The sequence below is a fragment of the Lycorma delicatula genome, chromosome 1, assembly GCF_047948215.1.
Source record: "Lycorma delicatula isolate Av1 chromosome 1, ASM4794821v1, whole genome shotgun sequence".
NCBI classification, from domain to species: Eukaryota; Metazoa; Arthropoda; class Insecta; order Hemiptera; family Fulgoridae; genus Lycorma; species Lycorma delicatula.
The window spans coordinates 220,423,085-220,444,724 of NC_134455.1; the positions used below are offsets into that span (position 1 = coordinate 220,423,085).

Consider the following 21,640-nt stretch of genomic DNA (forward strand, 5'->3'; position numbering starts at 1 on the left):
CTAGTGTATTAATAAGATATGACACTTGCCAACTAGTGTAAGAGAAGTCTGAAAAATTAATGTTTGGCATTAATGTTGCAGGATTCAGCTCTATTTTGTTATTAGTTATAATAATTAATAAATCAAAATGATCAAAATTTATTTATACTTTTAAAAGTATATAATAATAAATAAATATTTTAACTACTTCATTATAACATTAATATTGTAATATTTGTATGAAGTTTGCTTTTTTCCTACTTACAATGTTTTTAAGAATAAAAATCCTTATCCACATTTACTGAAGACATTATTAACTAAGCATTTTTGTTAGGTTTTGAAAATAATACCTTGTTCTGAATTTAGAAGTAATCTGTAAATGAAATAAACCAATATTATGAATTTTAATTTTTTCATTAAAAAAAGATCATGTTATTTTTCTGCTTTGTTTCTATATCAATATTCTGAAAGCACACTAATTTTATTGTAAGTAAAGCTAATAAGGGAATACTTGATATGAAAATGAGTTGTAATTATAAAAGAAATTCAGTTTCATGATTGTATTTTTGTGTTAATTTTTTGTATCAAGTGGGGATTTCCAGTTTTACTTTTCAGAGGCAGAAATCTGTTGTAGTGGAGTAGGTATACTGATAAATAAGAAACTGGTAAGGAAAAGTATTAATGGTTGCAATATTGATGAAAGGATGATGGTGATGAGGATAAAGGGAGAAGATAAATATATTGTAATAATTCAAGTGTACATGTACATGTCAACCACTCAGCTCATAGATGAGGAAGTAGAACAATGTTAAGGATAGAAGAGTTAACTGGGAAAGAAAAGAAGAGGGGACATGTATTGATACTAGGTGATTTGAATGCTGTGGTTGGAGAGGAAAGGGAAAACAAGGCAGTAAGAAAATATGGTCAAGGAATTAGAAACAAAAGAGGAGAAAGACTGGTTAAATTTTGCATAAAGAAGGAATTAGTGCTGGGAAACACACTGTCTGAAAATCATAAAAGAAGAAGATTTATGTGGGTATCATGGAATTACTGGAGAAAAATAACAAATTGATTATATTATGAAACGACAAAGATTTAGAAATCTTTTAAAGAATGCTAGGACTGATGCAGATGCAGATATAAATTCAGTTCACAATCTGGTTGTGGCAGAAGTGAACATAGGCTCAAGAAAGCTGGGAGTTGGCAGGGGAAGAGATTATTACGATTTGGAGAAGTTAAGTAAACAGGAAACAATACAGGAAAATGAAAAAAGTGATTCTGGGAAAATGAAATTGGAGGATAAACCAAATAGTGCAGATAATAAGTGGATGGAAATTAAGAATTTAAAGGAAACAACAAAAGAGACGATAGGGTTTAAAAACATGAACAGAACATGAAAAGAGTGGGTTATAAGTGAAATGTTAGACAAGATGAATGAAAGTGGAAAAATGTACAAACGGAAGAAGAATACAAACGGAACTATAGAAAGTTGAATAATGAACTAAGGGAAACTGAGAAAGCTAAGGAAAAGAGGCTCAGGAAAACGTATAGTGATAAGAAATTTGGAAAAAGAAGGGAGATATGAGCTAAAAGAATATGATGCATAAAGAAGCATCAGAAATAGTTTTTAAAGAGAAATTGGGGAAGAAAATGTATCAGATATTGGTAAAGAATGGGGAAACATTTAATGAGGAGGAAATAAGAAGGAGATAGGAAGAATATAGGATTTATGTGCGTTAGGAGAAAAGCCAAGAGAAACAGATAAGTTAGTGGAAGAAGAGTACAAAGTTCATGAAGATAAATAAAAGTACAGCATAATAAAACTGAAATAAATGAAACAATTAAAATTATGAGAAAAGGAAAAGCTGAGGGATGTGATGAAATACCAGTTGAACTGTTCAAAGCACTAGGAGAGACAGGAGAATTGTTATTACTAGCTCTATGCAATGGAATGCTTGGAAGGAAAGTAGCTGAAGGACTTCTGGGATACAATAATTGTACCAATAGAAAAGAAAAGACATACAAAGACTCTTACACAGAGTGTAAAGCTCTTTCCAAATGTTGTTGGTTTGCAGGACACCTCTTGGGTACACCCTAATAATTATGTGACACAATCTCTTTCTGGCCATGGTGCTTTTAGGGACAGACTGCAGAAATTCGGCCTGGTAGATTCTGGGATGTGTCCTCAGTGTGGACAACTGGATGACACCTACCATGTTTTTAGAGTGCTCGAAGTACAAGTTAATTCGCACAAGACTATCTGTTGGCTTGATCTTAGCAGGTTGGAGATGATTCTCCATGTAAACTAGAAGAACCAGGCTGATTGGCCAATAGTAGAAAAGTTTTATAGTGTACTAGGCAAAGGGAGGATTGCTGAGGGGATCTAGAGCCCTACTTTGTTTTTCTTGTATTCTATTTTTGTTGAAGTTTTATTTTATAAATTATGTTTTCATTGTTATTTTTGTCCTTTGTATTTATTTCAATGTTACTGTGTTGTTATTGTTCTGTCTAATATTTTTATGTTTTGTGTTGTGTGTTGAACTCTCTTTTACCTTCTATGGGTAGATAGTTCCAATTCCTTTGTTTTGTTAAGTCCTTTCAGTCCTGCTTAAGACTCAGTAAGATGTGTTTTGTTTTTAGTTCATTAAATAGTAGTACACCAATGGGAATGTCACTCATGGCATTCGCATTAGTGGCATCCTGGCTGAGGTAGACTGGAATATGTCAAAAGCTGAGTTTTTGAAGATGACCTCTTGTAAAGCCCATAAGGGCTAGGAACAGAGGGGAGGGTGTCTTCCCCTTCAGGAGTCAGGCTGGATCACGTACAGTTAAGGTACTATTAAGGGTTTTAAATAAGATATACAATAATTGGATGACAGTATTGAGGAAGAAAAGTATGGGTTTAGAAGTGATTTTGGAATAAGAGAAGCTATAGGGCTGCTAAAATTAATAGGTGAGAGACACATGGAAAGGAGGCGGAGCATGTATGTTGCATTTGTCAACATAGAAAAGGCGTTTGACAGAGTTAGATGGGATAAATTACTGCAATCTTGGAAAAGAAGGGAGTTGACTGGAAAGAGAGGTGTCTAGTATAAAAGCTGTACTATAACCAGAGAATAAAAGTGAGGGTGGGAGATAAAATGACAGGAAGAATAGGGATTGAAAGGGGAGTGTGGCAGGGATGCTGCATCTCACCAACACTGTTTAGTGTATATCTGGAAGAAATAATTAAATGTTGTCTGAGTGGGAAAAGAAAAATAAAGAAAGGGAGAAGAGTAGAATGTATCAGTTTTGTTGATGACATGACAGTACTGGTGGAGAGCCTAAGTAAACTAAATGAAATGCTTGATGACTTAAATGAAGTTTGCAAATATCAGGGTATGAGGATCAATAAAAATAACATACAAAACGTATGGTATTAGGTGGAAAAGAGGAGAGGATTGAGATTAAGATAGCAAATGAAGTTTTAGACAAGATGAAGAAATTTTAGTACATAGGGAGGTTTATACCTGACTTGCACAGTAGAAATTAAAAAAAAGAACATCGAGAAGTAAGCAAACATTTAATAAGAAGGGAAGACTCCTATATGGAAAGCTAAACTTAGTGTCAAGGAAGAGATTAATGAAATGTTATATTTAGAGTGTGATGCACCATGGAGCTGAAACATGAACAATGGAAAAGGCAGAGAGAAAAAGAATTGAGGCTTTTGAGATTTGAGTATGATGCAGAATGATAAATGTCAGATGGCAAAAACATATAAAAATATGAATTATTAAGGAGAATCAGACAGTACAAGAAAGTGTTAAATGTGATTGAATGTAGGAAAAGGAACTAGCTAGGACATTGTATGAGAAGGTGTTTATTAGTGGATGCGATAGAAGGCTTGGTGAATGGAAGGAAAGGGAGAGGAAAGAAGAGATTTCAAATGATGGATGGTATTATGGAAAAGGAAAAATATGTTGAAACAACGAGGTTAGCAAAGGATAGAACAAAGTGGAGGGTAGCACATCCATGATAAGACTTGCCCTAATGGCAGAACAGTATGAATGAATGAGAATGAATGTATTAATCATTAATGAATGTATATAGTAAATCAGTAATATTTTGTAAAAAAATAATTCACCCAGTTGGTGGGTTAGTTATTATAGCCGTAGAGTTCTAGATGATCATTTATGAGAAATATCACTCTCAAAAATGGTACAAGCATTCTCAAAAATATTAAGTATCTTATAGTAAACTTACTAGAAGATATGAAGTGTTTGTTAATGCTTTCTCCTCAAGAGTCGAATGCACAGTTGCACATCAGTACACACTTTAGCCCCACTTAAATCATACTGGCATTTAAGTGATATTTAGTCCTATCAGTGACACCTTAATCTGTTCACTCCAGGGCCAGGCAGCATAGTGAATGCCACTATTCTCAGAGAAAGCAATTATGATTGGGGACTCTTGTAGCTCAAAAGCTTCTTGTAATTCATAGATAACAGAAAAATTATGAAAAACAATAGTATGTAGATCTACAACCGTAAGTATATAAATTTGTTATAAAATAAAGATAACAGATTTATGTAATCTAGATGTGCCTGGTATGTATTACTACATTAGATATTCTTGAATAAGTAATACTTACTTTTTCAAGGACAAGATTAATTTGATTTCTGACATAAATGTCCAAGGTATCAGGAATATTCATCTGGAAGTGAATTTTAGGTGGTAGGTTGACATTCTGAATTTGCTTAATATCTGCAGTGGATTGTAGTAGTATAGCCCGCCACTCTGAAGCTGGTATACGGGATAAACGAGAGCACAGTCCAGGTACTGGTGATTCAGAGCCAGCAACATGACATTTAGCTTTGTGTGCTGCCAGAAGGCTTGAACCCATCAATCGAGCTGCATAAGTTAAAGGCTGTAAAGATGGATCAAGGCTCCCTTGAAACACATCCTGAAACAAAATAAGATGTTTTACTGATTTTAAAATGTTTTAACATAATATCTGTTCACTCCAGCACCAGGTAGTGTAGTGAATACCATTATTCTCAGAGAAAGCAACTGAGACTGGTGCTGAAACATTTCAGCATTAGATAAAGATCTAGAACAATTATCTAGATCTATCAACTACTCATAGTGAGTAGATAACAGTATTTTTTTTAACACTTGCTTGTTAAAAAGAATGTGACAAGTTAACTAATAATAATAATTAATCAATTAATTTAGTTTACTGAAAATTAGTTTTAAAAAAGATTACATGATGGTACTTTTGTGTTACTATGGTACTCTGGTACTATGAGACTCCATATAGGAACTCTTTTTACAACTGAATTTTTTTAGAAATTTTAATATACTGTTTATTTTAATAATTGTGCTTAATTATAATATCATGGATAAAGTTACAGGTTGCAATTATTTACCTGGAATTTATTACAAACTTTTTGTGATCAAAAGATTATTTAACTGATTGTTATTTTTATTTAACTAATGTGTCTGGAAATTCTAACAAATCTAAATATGCCAAAATCAATCCTTCATTGCCGTCTTCACTCAGACCTGTAGCTCACAGTGAATCCATTCTAGTTCAGGAAACTTGTTTCATGAAAAGAGTGATGAAGAAGCAGATATTATGGAAGAAGACAATTGTGATTCAGACTAAATTTCAATCCAATGAGCCACAACTTATTTCAAAGGGTGAGCTAAGTGACTCTGTAAAGGGATTTAAATTTTACTCAAGTTGCAACATTGGTATTTACTGTATAAAAATAAAAAATTCTCATGCTATTAAAGCCAAAAGAAAATTATTTCAAACTTTGTTGAAGAAAATTACTTACTTTACCCATGCAAATATTGATGAGTAATTAGTCTGAGTTCATGAACCTGAGAAGTGGCACCTTTTTATTGATTCCTTCATGTATAGCTTAAAAGCAGTACTGTTTCACAATAAATATCCTTCTCTACAATCTGTCATGGAATTAATATTAAAGAATTATATGATGTTATGAAGACTGTTATTGAAAAACTAAATTATAAAAAGCATAGTTGAAATGTGTGTGGAGATTTAAAAGTAATAGCTCTTTTGTTAGACATGCACTTATGGCATAAAAATACTATTCTTTTATTTATGAAGTAAGCAACCAAGCTAGGGATCAGCATTATGCATAAAACAGTGGAAGATACATGAGAACTTAACTCTTGGTAAAATATACATTATTCATGAGCCTCTAGTTCAGAAAAAATGTTTTTACCACCCCTTCATATCAAACTGGAATTTACACAAGATTTTGTTAAACCTTTAAAGAAGGACAGTCAAGGAATCTTGTTCACAAGGCAGAAATTCCTAAAAGTAAGTGAGGCAAAAATTCAAAAGGAGATTCTGTTGGCCCACAAATAAGGAAACTTATCAAAAATGAAATGTTCTTCATGTTGACCAATGTAGAACTCATGTTTGGACAGTGTAAAGGCAGTAGCTAAAATTATCATGATATTGTAGATAAACTGATAAATTTGTACAGAGATATGGGATGAAATATGTCTCTAAAAGACCATCTGGACATCTGGCATTTACATCTGGATTTCTTCTTGTCAAACCTTGGAACAGTAAGTAATGAATATGATGAACATTTCCACAAGATAATTCAGTATTGGAAAACCATTACAAATGAAAGTAGAGTGTTAATATGGTAGCTGTTTACTTTTTGATTTTAATATGAGATGTACCTGAGACTATCTAGAAAAGGAGAACATCCGCTAAGAAGTTTTAATGAAGCATATGATACCCATAATTTTAGTTACATTAACTTTTATAGACCTTTTTCAATCTGCCATTTTTATTAAACTGAGGATGATAGAAAAATTCTATGTACAGATCCGTAAACTACATACAAAAAAAAAATGCAGAATAAGGTATCACATTTGGAAAAAAAATTAACAAATTTTATTTTGTTATTATATCAGTTTCATGTTTTGTAGATGCATGAAATACATCAATATATGTTGTTTAAGGTGTTGTAAACGAGTTCTCAACATATCCCAAATCTTAGGTGAGGGTTTTAATTAACTTCTGAAACATTATTAGTGAGATGAAAATGAAAAAAAATTGTAATAATCATTAAATTTGGAGCAGCCGATATCTTTAGAGCAACTAAGCAACATAAGTTAACAAATATTACATTGTCAGCAATATATATGCACTCTTATCTTTGATACTAAAAGAGTGTCACTTCCAAAAGTGAATTTTTATATAAAATAGAGGGAAGAGTCTATACAAAATATTCAGCCTAAAAAATGAGAAATGGAAATTACCAATGATTTTCAGCATGTGAAAATTTACACTGTATTAGAAGCATGGAACAGTGATAAGAAAAATATCCATGAAATGGTCATGCATATGTGTAGCATAGAATTTTATTCTTATTTCATATTATTCTATTTTCAAGAGGGAAAGCTCTATGATGTTCCAGACATGTGAAACAAACTGTTAGTAAGAAATGCAGTTGCAATTTCATTCAAGATCTTGATGCAAGTTTGATATTAGTTGTGATGAAATGAGAAAGAAATGCCACAGCAAAAAGTGTACATGAAGGAGTGATCGACCTGAGATGATTTTAAGAATTATCGAAAAATCTTCCTTTGTGAATTTTATACATTATCTTACCTGACCAATATTCTGCATGCAGGTATTTATGTTTGCTGCATTTTTGCATTGCGTGTCTCTAATCATCTGATCTTGTTGTTTCAGATATGCACTATACATTGTCACATTTACTGATTCAGCTACTCCATCAATCGGGTGTGAACTGAAAAAATTCATAAAAACAAAAAAATGATATTAACAAATAATTATATTGCAAATGAAAATTGTCAGTCTGTTATTTTAATAAATCAAATATCTGAACTCTATGTTGCCTGCTCAGCTACACTATAGCAGATATAGAATCTAGGAGAACAGGAAGAATGTGATAGAATTTTGTGTTAAAAAGGCTAATCTAGAACAAAAACATACAAACTGACGAAGTACCATTTTTCCAATAGATAGTGAGAATTTAAAGATTGCTAAAAAAAATTAATAAAATACTGTATGTCTCATCACTAATTTTCTCATTTCCTAAATAGTTGAAATTTAGAGAAGTTATTCCCAGGGGAGAACCTTTTAGGAAAAGCAAGCAATTATGTTTTTGACTAATTATTTCCAAAAAGTTAAATTAAATTGGATTAAAAAGGAGTGCTCAGCCTTGGAAGAGCTGGACACTAGAAATCTGACACTAATGTTACTAGTAGGTAATCCTTAATTTGCCTAAATATGAATAAAACCTTTAAGTTATTAAAGCAAAAAATCTACTTGCAGCTTTTATAGACTGCAAATCAATTCACAATAAAACAGAAAAACAAAAAAAAAGTTAACAAGTGTTTAGATAATTAATGCGCTTAACGTCCATTCAATTTCTATTCCTCATAGGTGCTTGTATACTTAGTTCTTTTCAAACATGAAATTTTACTTCAACAATTTCATTTCATAATAATAGGCCTGGCCTAGTCATTAATGGAATTTTCTAATATTTAATTACACACAACAGACACTAGTATTAAATTTTTATTTTCTCAAATGTCGTAAAAACATGTAGAAGAGGAATTAAAAAATCATTATCTTACACAGACTTAAGAAACAATCCATTCTATTATTTTCATTTTATTTTTTTACCAAACTTATTTAAGCTTTTTAATAATAATAATCACTTAAGTAAATATGTTTATCATGAAAATTAGTATTTAGCTTTTTTCAAAAATAAACAAATTACATTTATTTCACTATTCTTCAAATATCTAACTTGGGGCGGTAAATTTTTCCATGGAACTACATGAAGCCAAAGGTGGTACAGTTGTGAAAATTTGTACTTAGAATTTTGTTTAAAAACAAAAGGCACATGTTTCACCATTTAAAAAAAATATTATTTGGAGCAAGAAGGTATACAAGAAGAAAACTCTAAATCTCAACAATATGTAATTAATAATGATTGTATTCTAGAATAAAACTCCAGTCCACTTTCTCCATTGTTTTATTGCTGAAATTTGGTGCAAAATATTGTTGTTACTTTGTCACTCAATTAAGATTTAGACCAATTTAAACATAAATAGACCAGTTTGCCAATGTATACACTAAAACATGAACCTTTAAATTATAGTAGAATTTTAACAAAAATCTAATGTTTCACAACTTATACTAGTTGCAAATCCAATATCCATGTAAGCTGAGGTGTGGGTAACATCTAGTCTATACATATATTTTAAACTGCACTATATTGTGCAAATATTAAAATAAATATTTTGATGGTAGTATGTTTAAGCACTTTCTACTCTGAATGTCAACAATCAATGACAGATAATATGTTACAAAGCATTTATTTTTTAGTTATTATTATTTATTAAACTTTGTAAATACTTACACTGTTCCTTGGAGTATGACAAGAGTAGAATTGACAGAAGGTATTTGCCAATTTTGTATACCAATTTTATTTATAATAAGAACCAGTGGAACACCAAGGAGTTTGTTAATCTGCAATACCTGTGAAACAGTTTCAGGAGAATCTGCCAATACAACAATACCATGACCCGTACTTCCTGTGTTAAACATTTTTACAGAATGAATCCATACAAATGAAAATAATATTTATGTATTTTTTGAAAATTTGAGCTTTAATATATGAAAATATACATAAACACATACATGCATTCTCATGTCCTCTGAAGTATGATCTTGTGTAAATTAACAGATAATCTTCTGTCCATTCATTGCTTTGGATTTGCATGACAGCCTTCTGAGATGCTGTTTTTTCCTCTCCTCTTGAAACAATTTTAATTTTGTAGAACTTTGATAGCAGTTATCTAATACTAGTGTCTTCTATCTAATACTAGTAAAATTTCAGTATTATTAAAAAAAAAAAAAAAAAACATCAGCATAGAATGATTGTTCCTCTGTATTCACAGAACACTGGTGATATATGAGTCAACAAACAATATCTATAAACTGGTGTACAAATAACAGTTAGTTTTCTAATAATCATATATCTGCTGTTTGTCTATGACTTACTGTCACTTAGTGTTTGGAGAATACCAAACACTTAAGTGTGTTCTAACAGAATTTAAATATAATTTAACAGTACAGAGGAATAATATGAATCTTAAAAAGATTAATTCCAGTAAAATATATATGAATATGCATATCTCATTTACAAATATTTTATTCAGCAGTACTGCAATGTACAAAATATATTCAAAGTACAATGTAATGAAAACCAATTTTTTACATATTTATCAGTAATCATAATAAATAAATTAATGAATATCTGTACACAAGAGTCAATAGAAGTATCTTTTGAAAAGCTTTTATGTATGCTGGAAGAATAATTAATTCTAATAAAGTCCAAAATATAAGAACAACTTGACTGTTGCTTTAAATTATTGTAGATATAAAGATTAACCACGGGATTAGTGATTGTATGTCTCTGAGAAACAATTACAATCGCTTTACCTTATTTAAAATTCACAATTACAGTTCATCTAACAAATGATTTTTTGAACTGGCAATACAGAATTTTCTAATCCTATAAACATCTCTGATGTGCCTGCTTTGTAGTTTCCTGAACCATGGGGCCAATCTTTGATAAAAATAGTCAGGTCTGACAGCCAAATTAGCAACCACACCTCACAGGTGTTGATTGACGGGTAGTGAACATGCAAAATTATCTCTGATAAAGATGCAGTGGTAACATCTGCAAAGTGACTAACAATGAATAATCTGATATTTCAAGGAAGATCATTTATAAACTTTAATAGGAATAAGGGACTGAAAACATTTCTGGAGTGCCTCATGCTTACTTCATTTTTATGTGTTTTCTCAACAAAAAAAAAAAATATATATATATATATTTTAAGGCTGATTTTGGTCAATAAGGTACATATAACTTAATCAGCTATAAGCAGTACCATTGATTTCCTATCAAAATATTTTAGTTACTAAGAGAAAAGAACTAAATAAAATTTTTACAATGAAACTATCTAACATCAATGTATTAAAATACTTTTAAAAAGTTTGGTAACTACTGTGTCAGAAGACAAAGCTTTCTAAAATCCATGTTGAAGGTTTGCTAATTAACTGTAATTATAAACAATGCATAAACTATAAGAAGCTAACAGAAATGAAATAAGATAAATTTTATTAAAATGGAAGCACACCTACAGCAATGCAGTAAGTAAAATCTTATTATATTTATAGGATTCTATTATTATATAAAAGCAAGTTAAAAATTGTTTAGCTTATAAAATTAAATCGACTCGCACAGGACAAAATGAGACATACTAAAAAGAATTTTACTTAAGCATGTATCAAGTTAAAACATACTTTTACCACGTCCAATTTTGATTTTATAGAAGTTTTATATAACTTGTTCAAATCACTCTGGGTGCAGCAAAGAGAAAAAAATCCATTACTCCTAAATAAGTTTAACCCTGTTATACAATTTTTAAAAATTCTGCAATTCTGGTAATTTGAAAAACATTTATCATTAAAAATTAATTCACTATAAAAGCTGTAAATGGAAAGATGATAAATAGAAATTTATAGCATGGAACAAATTTCAAGAAATAATCTAGAAAACTAAAAATACATTTGTGATGGTACTGTAAACCATTAAGTTAAAGGCTGGCAAGTTTATGAATGTAACTTAAAACTTCTATAATAAAAATTTGCTTTGATTCATAACATAATATGGAAGTCTGCAGACAACTCCTGCAGCTTTCTTGACTGTAGATTATTACTTTCATGGATCACCTGGGTAGAATATGTTGTTAATAAGAACCCATAAAAAGAATGGTGCCAGAGAGTCTTTGATATAATTAGTGTCTTCAATTACAACTAAAATATAATAACAATAAATATGAATTATTTTATAAGAAAAAAAAATCCAGTGTTAAAGTAAATAACTAAGCGTACACCAAAACCTCAAATTAACATAAAATAGCTAAAACGTTAAATATATTGCTTACTAACTTACCTACTAATGCTTCACTTATACTAGCTGCATCTGTAATTCGGGCTACACTATCAGTAACACATAAAGTAGGATTCTCTTGCAATAATTCCAAAATATTCTTTGCTAGAATATGGATTTCAGCAGAATCATCTATAGCTAATGAAAAAGTTGTCCATTTCAGCTGATTTAATATAGTTATTAATGACTGTAATCACACAAAATGTTATATAATATTCACTGGCACAGATATTAGAAGAAAGTAATTTAACCATGTTTTTAAATTTTGCAAAGTAAATTTTTTTCTCATATTAACAGTACAACTTAGTGAAATAGATTGAATAAGATTGCATCCCCTTTGCAAGACAGATTACAAGCGATAAAAAATAACTAGCAGACATTTGAACCTAAACTTTGTTGTGAGTACTTGTTAGTAATAACTAATAAGAATCTACATATTTGCTATAATTAATGGACCAGCACTGGTATCCACAATTGTTTATTTGCTCTCTTTTGTTATGTTATCTCTTATCTGCTGTTTGTCTATGACTTGATCCAAACACATAAGTGTGTTTTAATAGAATTTAAATATAATTTAATAGTACAGAGGAATAATATGAATCTTAAAAAGATTAATTCAAGTAAAATATATATGTACAAGGTGTGATCAAAAAATACGGTTAATGAATTTTTATAGCGGCAACTGCCGACGCTACATCCATATGCTGTAATTTGTCCAATAGTTATCAATTGGGGCAGGCAGGAACAAGTTGTAACATATTCGAGCTTGCCAGTCAGCTGCCAGAGTGAATGTTGCGGAAAGTTACAAAAATAAAATTACAAATAGCTCGTTTTTGCCAAAAGAATATTGGACTTTATTTTTAACAGAATGAAAAACAGAATCATATAACCATGTACATAAAAAGAAAAGAAATGCATAAAAACACTATTAAATATTATTGTTTTGTTAAGACAAATGCTTTTGCACAAAATCTCCTTGTGCGATATTTATATACAACAAAACTTAAGTAAAGTATTATAGGTAAACTTATTACATTAAATATTTCTTTTACATAAACACAGTGTGTAATAACAATACAGAGTATAATAATAGTATCTTATTGTTTATCAGAGGATTACCTTAATATATGGTAAACGATTACTGTTTTTTTGTTAATGAAAAACAAATATCTTGATACTCACTGGCACAGAACGTAATCTGGACGATCATAATAACAAAGAGTTTAACGGAAGAAGAACACTAATATGTTGTTATTCAGTTGCACAAAATATAATCTTACAATCGTGGATTTTATATATGTCTACATAAGTTCCTTTAAGTTAATACTTTATAAGGCAGTTATAGAGAAGAAAAAGCACAAACATAATGTTTAAAGGATCTTTAACATACAATAAAAAGATTCATTGTTGAAGAATAAGTGTAATTTACTGGTTAACTACATGAAGTGTAAACTTTGATGAGAGAGACGATGTTCAGAGAGAGACTGTGAGACACGATGGTCGGAGAGAGAGACGACGCACAACGAGAGACAAACGATAGTGACCACAATGAGAGACTGCTGAAGCAGAAGTGAAAAGTGACCTGCTGGAATGGAATGCAAAGTTGGCGGGAGTTTATAGATTCTCCCTACGGATCGCAGAACCTGTACAGTGTCCCCTTGCTGCTGGATGATTCTATCAGGCGTGTTTTTAAAGGTTTATTTTAGGTGACGGGTCTAATTTTTCAATTTTTGTCTTATTTAATATTTTTTGTTTTTTGTTGACCTGCCTCTAGTGGTAAGCCGGCTTATATAGGGTAGGTGGAGCCCGAGTGAACTGTAAAGAGCCGAGTGATGTGGATAGAAGCCGAGTCCATTCGAAAGGAGCTGTGTGAACGGTGAAGAGCCGCTAAATTGTCAGGAGCCGAGTGAATTGTAATATGTTTACGTTTAGTTATACACATGAAATAATACAGAAATAAATCTTAATAAATAATCAATACAGCTACTTAATAAATAAATCAACTGAGCATATATTTATATGTATGTTGAATGGAATGTATTAATTTCAGTGTATGAAAAAATTTCTTATTTGTAATTAAAATATTCATTACATCGAAATGCTGTTAAATTTTAGATGAAAATAAATCAAATACCAAACCAGTTGAATTAACTTATAACTGCTTTACACATTGGCGTAAACAGTGAGGTTGTGTTTATCGTGTCTGTCGCGCAACATGGATTTTGAACAACGCATTAATATTAAGTTTTGTTTTAAGTTGCAAAAGAGTGCCAAAGAAGCTCACGAAATGTTAGAATCGGTGTACGGCGATAATGTGGTTACTTTGAAGACTGTACTAGTGGTATTACCAATTTAAAAACGGAAATGAGTCTGTCGAAGACGAGCAGCATTCGGGACGTCCAGTAACCTCAAAAACAGTTGAAAATGTGCAAAAGTGGAAACAATGGTTCGTTCAAACAGGCGAATGACTATTCGAGAGCTATCGGAAGACCTTAACATCTCGTACGGATCCGTTCAAAGCGAAACGACGTACGAAGAAAGCGACCAGAAAAATGGATCAATGGCTTCCTTCTTCAACACGACAACGCGCCTTGTTACACCTCGTTTATATTCCTCCAGGCCAACCACATCGTGGCCCATGGTATAAAGTGAGATCATTTTTCGACTCTATGAATGAGTCCTTCAAAGAACATTTTATACCCTAACAAAACTTGTCAATTGATGAATCCATAATAGGTATGAGAAATATTGTTCATATCCAGTATATGCCTAATAAAAGGCAGGCAAAGTTCGGCATAAAGAAATTTGAAATCTGTGAAAGTGAGAGCATTACATTTATCATATTGAACTGTTTAATGGAAGACCAATTCTTAGCTGATTGCAATGATCATTTCACAAAAAAAGTTATAATGTATCTGTTGACTATCAGTAATTTATTAAAGGCTACCGTATAATACCAATAATTTTTACACAGAACTCCTGTTAGCGCAAAGATTACTTGATAACACACTTTTCTCATGGGAACAATAAATAAACATTCTAAAGATATGTCTAAAACCGTTTTAGCTATTAAACTACAACCAAAAAGCTAAATTTATTTTAGAAAACAGACTATACTCTTAGTTGGTTACAAAGAAAAATGCACCAGAAAACCTGTTTACCTGAAAAGTGCTGGCTGTCATGGGGAAGAAAAAACTATTCATAGCAGAAATGGAAAAGAAATAATGAAGCCTGTACTAATAAATGAATATAACTTGAAGGTGGGAGAAGTTGATAATAACGACAAATCTGTGTATCATGTAAAATGCACATGAATGACCATCCCAAACCCGCAGGGGAAGATACCTGCTTCTTGTGACGCTTCCGGTTGCCACCCCCCCATTCCTAGCCCTGATGGGCTTTCACAGGAGCACATGAATGATCAGAAGATACTGAAAAATAATATTTTATAATCTGCCAGACATGGCCATATTCAACACCTATATCTTATATTAAAAAAAAAAAAATAAACTCAAAAAGCCCCTTTCATAAGATGATTTCATGGTCAACATAGTAGAATGAAGAGTAACTGCACATGTAGATGAAGAGTAACTGCAGAATGTTCAACCTGTACCAATTGCAGACCAAGCCCACCAAGTTGTACATCTTCTGGGGAATACATAACGAATGTGTATTGTTTGTTCCACTTCACACAAAAAAATCCCATAGCCATTTTTGGTGTCCAGGATGTAATTATGGTGTGCATCCACATTGTTATCATAAATTGCAACAGTTCTGGAGACCTATGAAAGCAGAAAGAGAAAGAAAACAGCCAGAAGATTCAGAAGAGGAGTCAGACTGAGTCGGCTTAGTTGAAATAAATAAGTGTATACACAATAATTTTTTAGCTTTCATTATTTTCATAGTGGTTTTAGGTAGTATAAATTGTATATGTTCTTGATCTACATAAAATTCTGAACATTTTGTATATAATAGAATCTTGATCTTTTTTTCTGTTTGTGTAACTGTACATGGAACAATTTTTTGTGACTAATTTAAAGTTTTTACATTTGAAAAAGTCTTTTACAATTAAAATGATATATTATATTTGTTATTTTGTAAGTAAAAATAATTTTCTATGAATTTTGAAAAATGTACTTGCAAAATTTTTTAATTCAGGTAGCATTTGAAGGTATTATATGCAGCGGTTAGAGGGTTAATTTGAATCCAAAATCAAAATCTGAGACATCAAGCGTTCCCACACATACATATTGAATACAATAATGAACAGTTCTTATTCATTATTAATCTAACTATATTTATCTAGGATAGAAAAATTGGGAAGGACGACAGTGGGCTGAAATTATTAGAAGATTAGGTTACATTAGCCATGTTTAATAAATACAAATTCATTTTTTGAGTTGAGATTGACAAGGTCAATAAAAAGAAGCTATTTTATCATTGAGTATTAATGTGTTGTGAAACGTGGTTTTTAATAGGAAAGTAATTAAAAAAATTACAACAAATGCAAGAGTGTTGGAAAAGAAAAAGTGTTAAGGGTGACAAGGGACAGAAAATGTAAGTTATGAATTGCAAATTCAACTAAAACAGAAGACTAGGAAAATTAATATTTGAAAGGAAATGTAAGTGGGTAGGACATTTAGGCAGAAGTATTTGATGAGAAATAAAGCAATAAAAGTAATTTACTAACAAATAACAAACAATCAAACAGTTACCAAATTAACAAATAAAAGTAATTAACTTTGTAAGTATTAACTAATTAAGTTAATTACTAGACTGGTATCCATGAACTGTGGAGAGCAACAAAGGAAGCCGGTGAGCAGCTGGGATGAAGAATTCAGAAGGGTACTGGAGGAAATTGCAAGGGACATCATAGCAAAGATTAATGAGAGAAAGAATGGAATGGTCAAAAATCTAATCTCATGCCTGTCATGACTGTGATACTGACTTCTGATGGATAATTGAGATTATTGTATTTTATGTAATAACATTAATTATATAAAAATCTTGTCAATTTTTCTAAAAAATTCTGGTTTAAAAATTTGAAAAATTGTAGTAAAATTAGAAAAATAAATAATATACCTTTTGTACTTGTCTGGTTATATATAACCAACTGGTTATATACCTTTTGTCTGGTTATATATAATTTTATTAAATATTTTCAAAAAAAAAATTATAATTAAGCTTTTAAGGATATTTTTTGGGGTTTCAAAACGTTTTTCTTGTAATTTTTCTTTTCAGAATCTCACAAAAGTAAACATTAACAAATATTTTAACTTGAAATTTCATAATATTATTCCATCTGATTTTATTATTACTCTAAAAGTTTGGTGTGTTACCTGTGCTTGATTTAGGGACTGCTTGGCTGTGATATGAAGAATAGCTTCATTGGATGTGTCAATCGCATATGGTATTATATGTGTGCCATTAAATAATTTTGTGACCTGGTGTACTGCATCTATTATCTGTTTTACTTCTGGACCAATAAAACCTTTTCAACAAAAACATATGGTAAATTTAGTGTTACATGATCAAATGGTCCTTAATCAAGACTAAAAAATTTAGAATGATTTTCTTGCGTACTGTACTAGTACATCTTACATCCTTCAACCATCAATGGACTGATTATAACTACAAACCACGTAGTTCCACATGGCATCAGTATTTATACAGAGAGGAGGCATAATTTTATCTTTTCCTAAAATATAGATTAAATGCTGTGTTGGTGTATTATCTTGGTTTCGTTTTCTGTTTTTGCTTTCATGTTTGAAGTGAATACATTAATATTTTCTAGAAGTTGTCTTCTCAAATTAAGAAACTCAACAGTCTTTAAAGGTGGGAAACCTTTCATTTGATAATTTTCATTCCATAATGTTGTATTGTAGTCCAATTTTGATGTTAGAAACTGGATGACAATAAATTCATATGTGTTTACAAGAAGTTGCACTGCTTCAAATGTATTCACATATGAGAAAATTTCATTAATAGATTTTGATAAAGTATCTACTGATTCTCTTTTTATAGAAACTGACCTTAAAATGCATTCAGCATTATGAAATGCAAATATATATTTGTTATCAAATCGTGCTTTTAATAATTCTAAAGCAATAATATAATTTTTATTAGTTATTGGTAAATTTTTAATGATTGCTAAGGCGAGTAAATTTTTATTGATCGCTAAGGCGATTTGTTTTCTTTTGTTAAATATAAACACTTACAACTAACTGAACAGGTTATCCCTGTAGTATTTTGAATACAATAGGTTCTTCATTCTATTAACTATGAAAAGTATGTGCACATATATCTTATTTAATGATATGAAGATGTCATCAAAAAACTATTGGATTCTAATTTTTTATAGAGTTCTATGATTGACACCACTTTATTTAGTGTTCATGAATAGATAGATATTCAAGCTTATTTGCATTAGCTTGGTAGGGAGCTGTAAAAATAACACTATCTCTTATAGTATTCTGTGCATTTCCTTGACAATATTTATCAGTAATTTAATTGCTCAATTCACTTTCTTTATGAGTAATAGATGCACATGTTATTCAAATATATTTCTTATTTAAATACATGAACACCAATCTATTCCATAAATTCTTAATGTTTCTTTTTATTTCTTAATTTGGCTAATTTAATGCATTTTTACTTTCCCAGCTATAGCAATATATGCTGCTACAGCAGCTATAGTTATAATGGGAAAGTATATAGATTGGTAAAAAAATCTAAAAAACAGGTCTTTTTAAGTTTGCACCTTAAGGAGACATTTAAAAAAAATATATATAAATAAATTGTAAATCTGTGAAAAAATAATTTTATTCCAATGCTCCCAAGTCCAAAAAATTTATTTCTGTCAGACTGACATATGTTTGTTGACCTGAATTTGGTCTTATAACTCTGAACTCCATTGACCAATTTTCTTCAAACTAGGTAAACAGAATTAGTAGCTTCAGGGGAAAGAATGTATTCAATTTTTAGAAAGATTGAAAAAGGGTGGAAGTGTTTTGGTAAATATAAAATTTCAAATCTTTACTGGGGCACTTTAGCAAAAGGGTTTTCTTACAAAAGATGAAGTTTTTTTTATAAAAATCATAGATTACAGAAAACTTTTATTTAACATTCACTCCCCTAACCAAAAAATGATTATATTTTTCTTTTTTTAGCAATACCTTGCTTCAGAAAAGGAGTTAATAGTTTTTTTTGCTGCTGTATTTTCTACATTAATAGGGCTTCAAACCACTGTAAACATTTTTTCCTATCCCGCTCCAATGGTCTGGGTAACAAATTTTTAACACTTTTTTTTTTAATTAAAAATTTATTGTTAATAATATTTCTTGAAGAAAAAAAAATTAGCCAAAACTTTTCATCAGCCTTCCTAGAAAATTACAACTTTAGAGTTATGCCTGTATCTTTTGTGTTTTGTAAATGTAAAATTTCAAATCTTTACTGGGGCACTTTAGCAAAAGGGTTTTCTTACAAAAGATGAAGTTTTTTTTATAAAAATCATAGATTACAGAAAACTTTTATTTAACATTCACTTTTCATCAGCCTTCCTAGAAAATTACAACTTTAGAGTTATGCCTGTATCTTTTGTGTTTTGGTAAATATAAAATTTCAAATCTTTACTGGGGCACTTTAGCAAAAGGGTTTTCTTACAAAAGATGAAGTTTTTTTTAATAAAAATCATAGATTACAGAAAACTTTTATTTAACATTCACTCCCCTAACCAAAAAATGATTATATTTTTCTTTTTTTAGCAATACCTTGCTTCAGAAAAGGAGTTAATAGTTTTTTTTGCTGCTGTATTTTCTACATTAATAGGGCTTCAAACCACTGTAAACATTTTTTCCTATCCCGCTCCAATGGTCTGGGTAACAAATTTTTAACACTTTTTTTTTAATTAAAAATTTATTGTTAATAATATTTCTTGAAGAAAAAAAAATTAGCCAAAACTTTTCATCAGCCTTCCTAGAAAATTACAACTTTAGAGTTATGCCTGTATCTTTGTATTTTTAAAACAATCTTAAAAAATTTCTATTTTTAAACGTAGGGATTTTTTTCTTAAAAATTAATTTTACCAGAATTCTTTCTCTTGAGTACGGGAGCACCCAAAATGAAACAAATTTATGCAATTTCAAATTTTTAATGCTCAAAATATATTTTGTTAAACATAAACAATAAAGTCACTAAAATAACTTAATACCTCTCCTAACGCAAACACATTACTTGACACTATCAATACCCAAAACCAATCCATACTAATTAGAATTTTAAATAACAAAGTTATACAATTCATTGCTGGCTTTTTGAAAATTAAAATTGTAGTAAAGAAGTAATGAATTATAGTCAAATCCATTAATATCTAAAATGAACCAAGCTGTTATCTAAATCTTATTTTCAATTTTTTGTTTCTTTGTTCATTAAAGACAGGCTCACAGCTTCTGGAAGTGTTATAATATTCCTCAGTACAGAAAACATTTTAATACTTTAAAAAAATCATAAAAACTTTTTAAAAACATATAAAAACTATCACAAGCATTTATATAAATGATATTACATTTACAAACATTAGTGTACATATTTGATAATTAAAAATGTTAACAAACCCATAAATAATGGAGGGTGCAAGCAGGTTTGATCGGAATCTACCATTGACTTTAATGCAGCCTTAACTGCTCCATCCTCACTTGAACAGGTATCTTGAATTTTTAAATCTGCAAAAATAGTATTTTTTTAAAGCCTGGCAATGGTATTTCATTAAATTAAGTGTACAAAAATTTTTAAACAATAATTAATCAAAAAAGTGAAGTATTAATTTACATGACAAAAAGTATATTATGTAAGCTTATAAATTTATAAGTAAAAATGAAATAAAACAAATTATCAATAGAACTCACCATCAAGAAATATATTTTTTAACATTGCTTGATATATGTAGTTTTCAATTTTTCTCTAATGCTATCACCTTTAGGTGAAAACAATCTTCTTCAATTATTTTCTTAATGACATGTAATCTTTGCTTCTTACAAAAAATTTTACTTTTACTCTTCCTCTTTTTACCAGACTAAGTAGCTCTAGATACACTGATATTCATATCTATCAACCTATGTCTATTTCAGACTACCATAAACTCTTCTCCAATTTGTCTTCAATTGTGAACTTATTAATTTTCAATATTCTCCTGTAACACAATGTCAAACGTTTTTCTGACTTATCAATTGTCCATGTTCTTTGGTCATACAGTAACAATTTTTTTTTGCGGATGGGGAGAGAGGTGAAATGCATTTACACATGGGAGTGCTGGGCTCCCACCAATGGTCTTATCAAACCTCCATCAGGAGACTACCAGCTAAAAACCCTCCTTTCATCAGGACTCAGCCCAGAACCATTTTACACATTACTTCACTCAAAGTCCCCCTATCCTGGTCTGAGAGAAGGCTGTTATTTAGTTTTCACCTGGCTCAGGATTATCCAGGTTGGCCTTCTTGACCCTGAGAATATCCCCAACAAATTAGGCCACACTCTCCCATCTGCTCAAACCCGGAAGCGTCATTGCAACCACATTGTGGGGGCCCAGAGCTCAGAGATCTGCCTTTACTGTACTTTAATCTTCTGCCCAC

General features: G+C 30.5%; 1 protein-coding gene across 4 annotated transcripts in view; it reads right to left on the reverse strand.

Annotated features, from left to right (window-relative positions):
• LOC142328846 (uncharacterized) overlaps positions 1-21,640 on the reverse strand; it is a 62,029-nt gene that overhangs the window by 6,964 nt on the left and 33,425 nt on the right. For all 4 annotated transcript variants that reach the window (XM_075372962.1, XM_075372972.1, XM_075372953.1 and 1 more), the window contains exons 3-8: positions 20,627-20,734; positions 17,354-17,505; positions 12,018-12,201; positions 9,411-9,585; positions 7,625-7,766; positions 4,610-4,921 (exon numbers count right to left, since the gene is read on the reverse strand). In XM_075372962.1, coding sequence (XP_075229077.1) covers positions 4,610-4,921; positions 7,625-7,766; positions 9,411-9,585; positions 12,018-12,201; positions 17,354-17,505; positions 20,627-20,734 — 1,073 coding nt within the window. The remainder of the gene's footprint in view (positions 1-4,609; positions 4,922-7,624; positions 7,767-9,410; positions 9,586-12,017; positions 12,202-17,353; positions 17,506-20,626; positions 20,735-21,640) is intronic.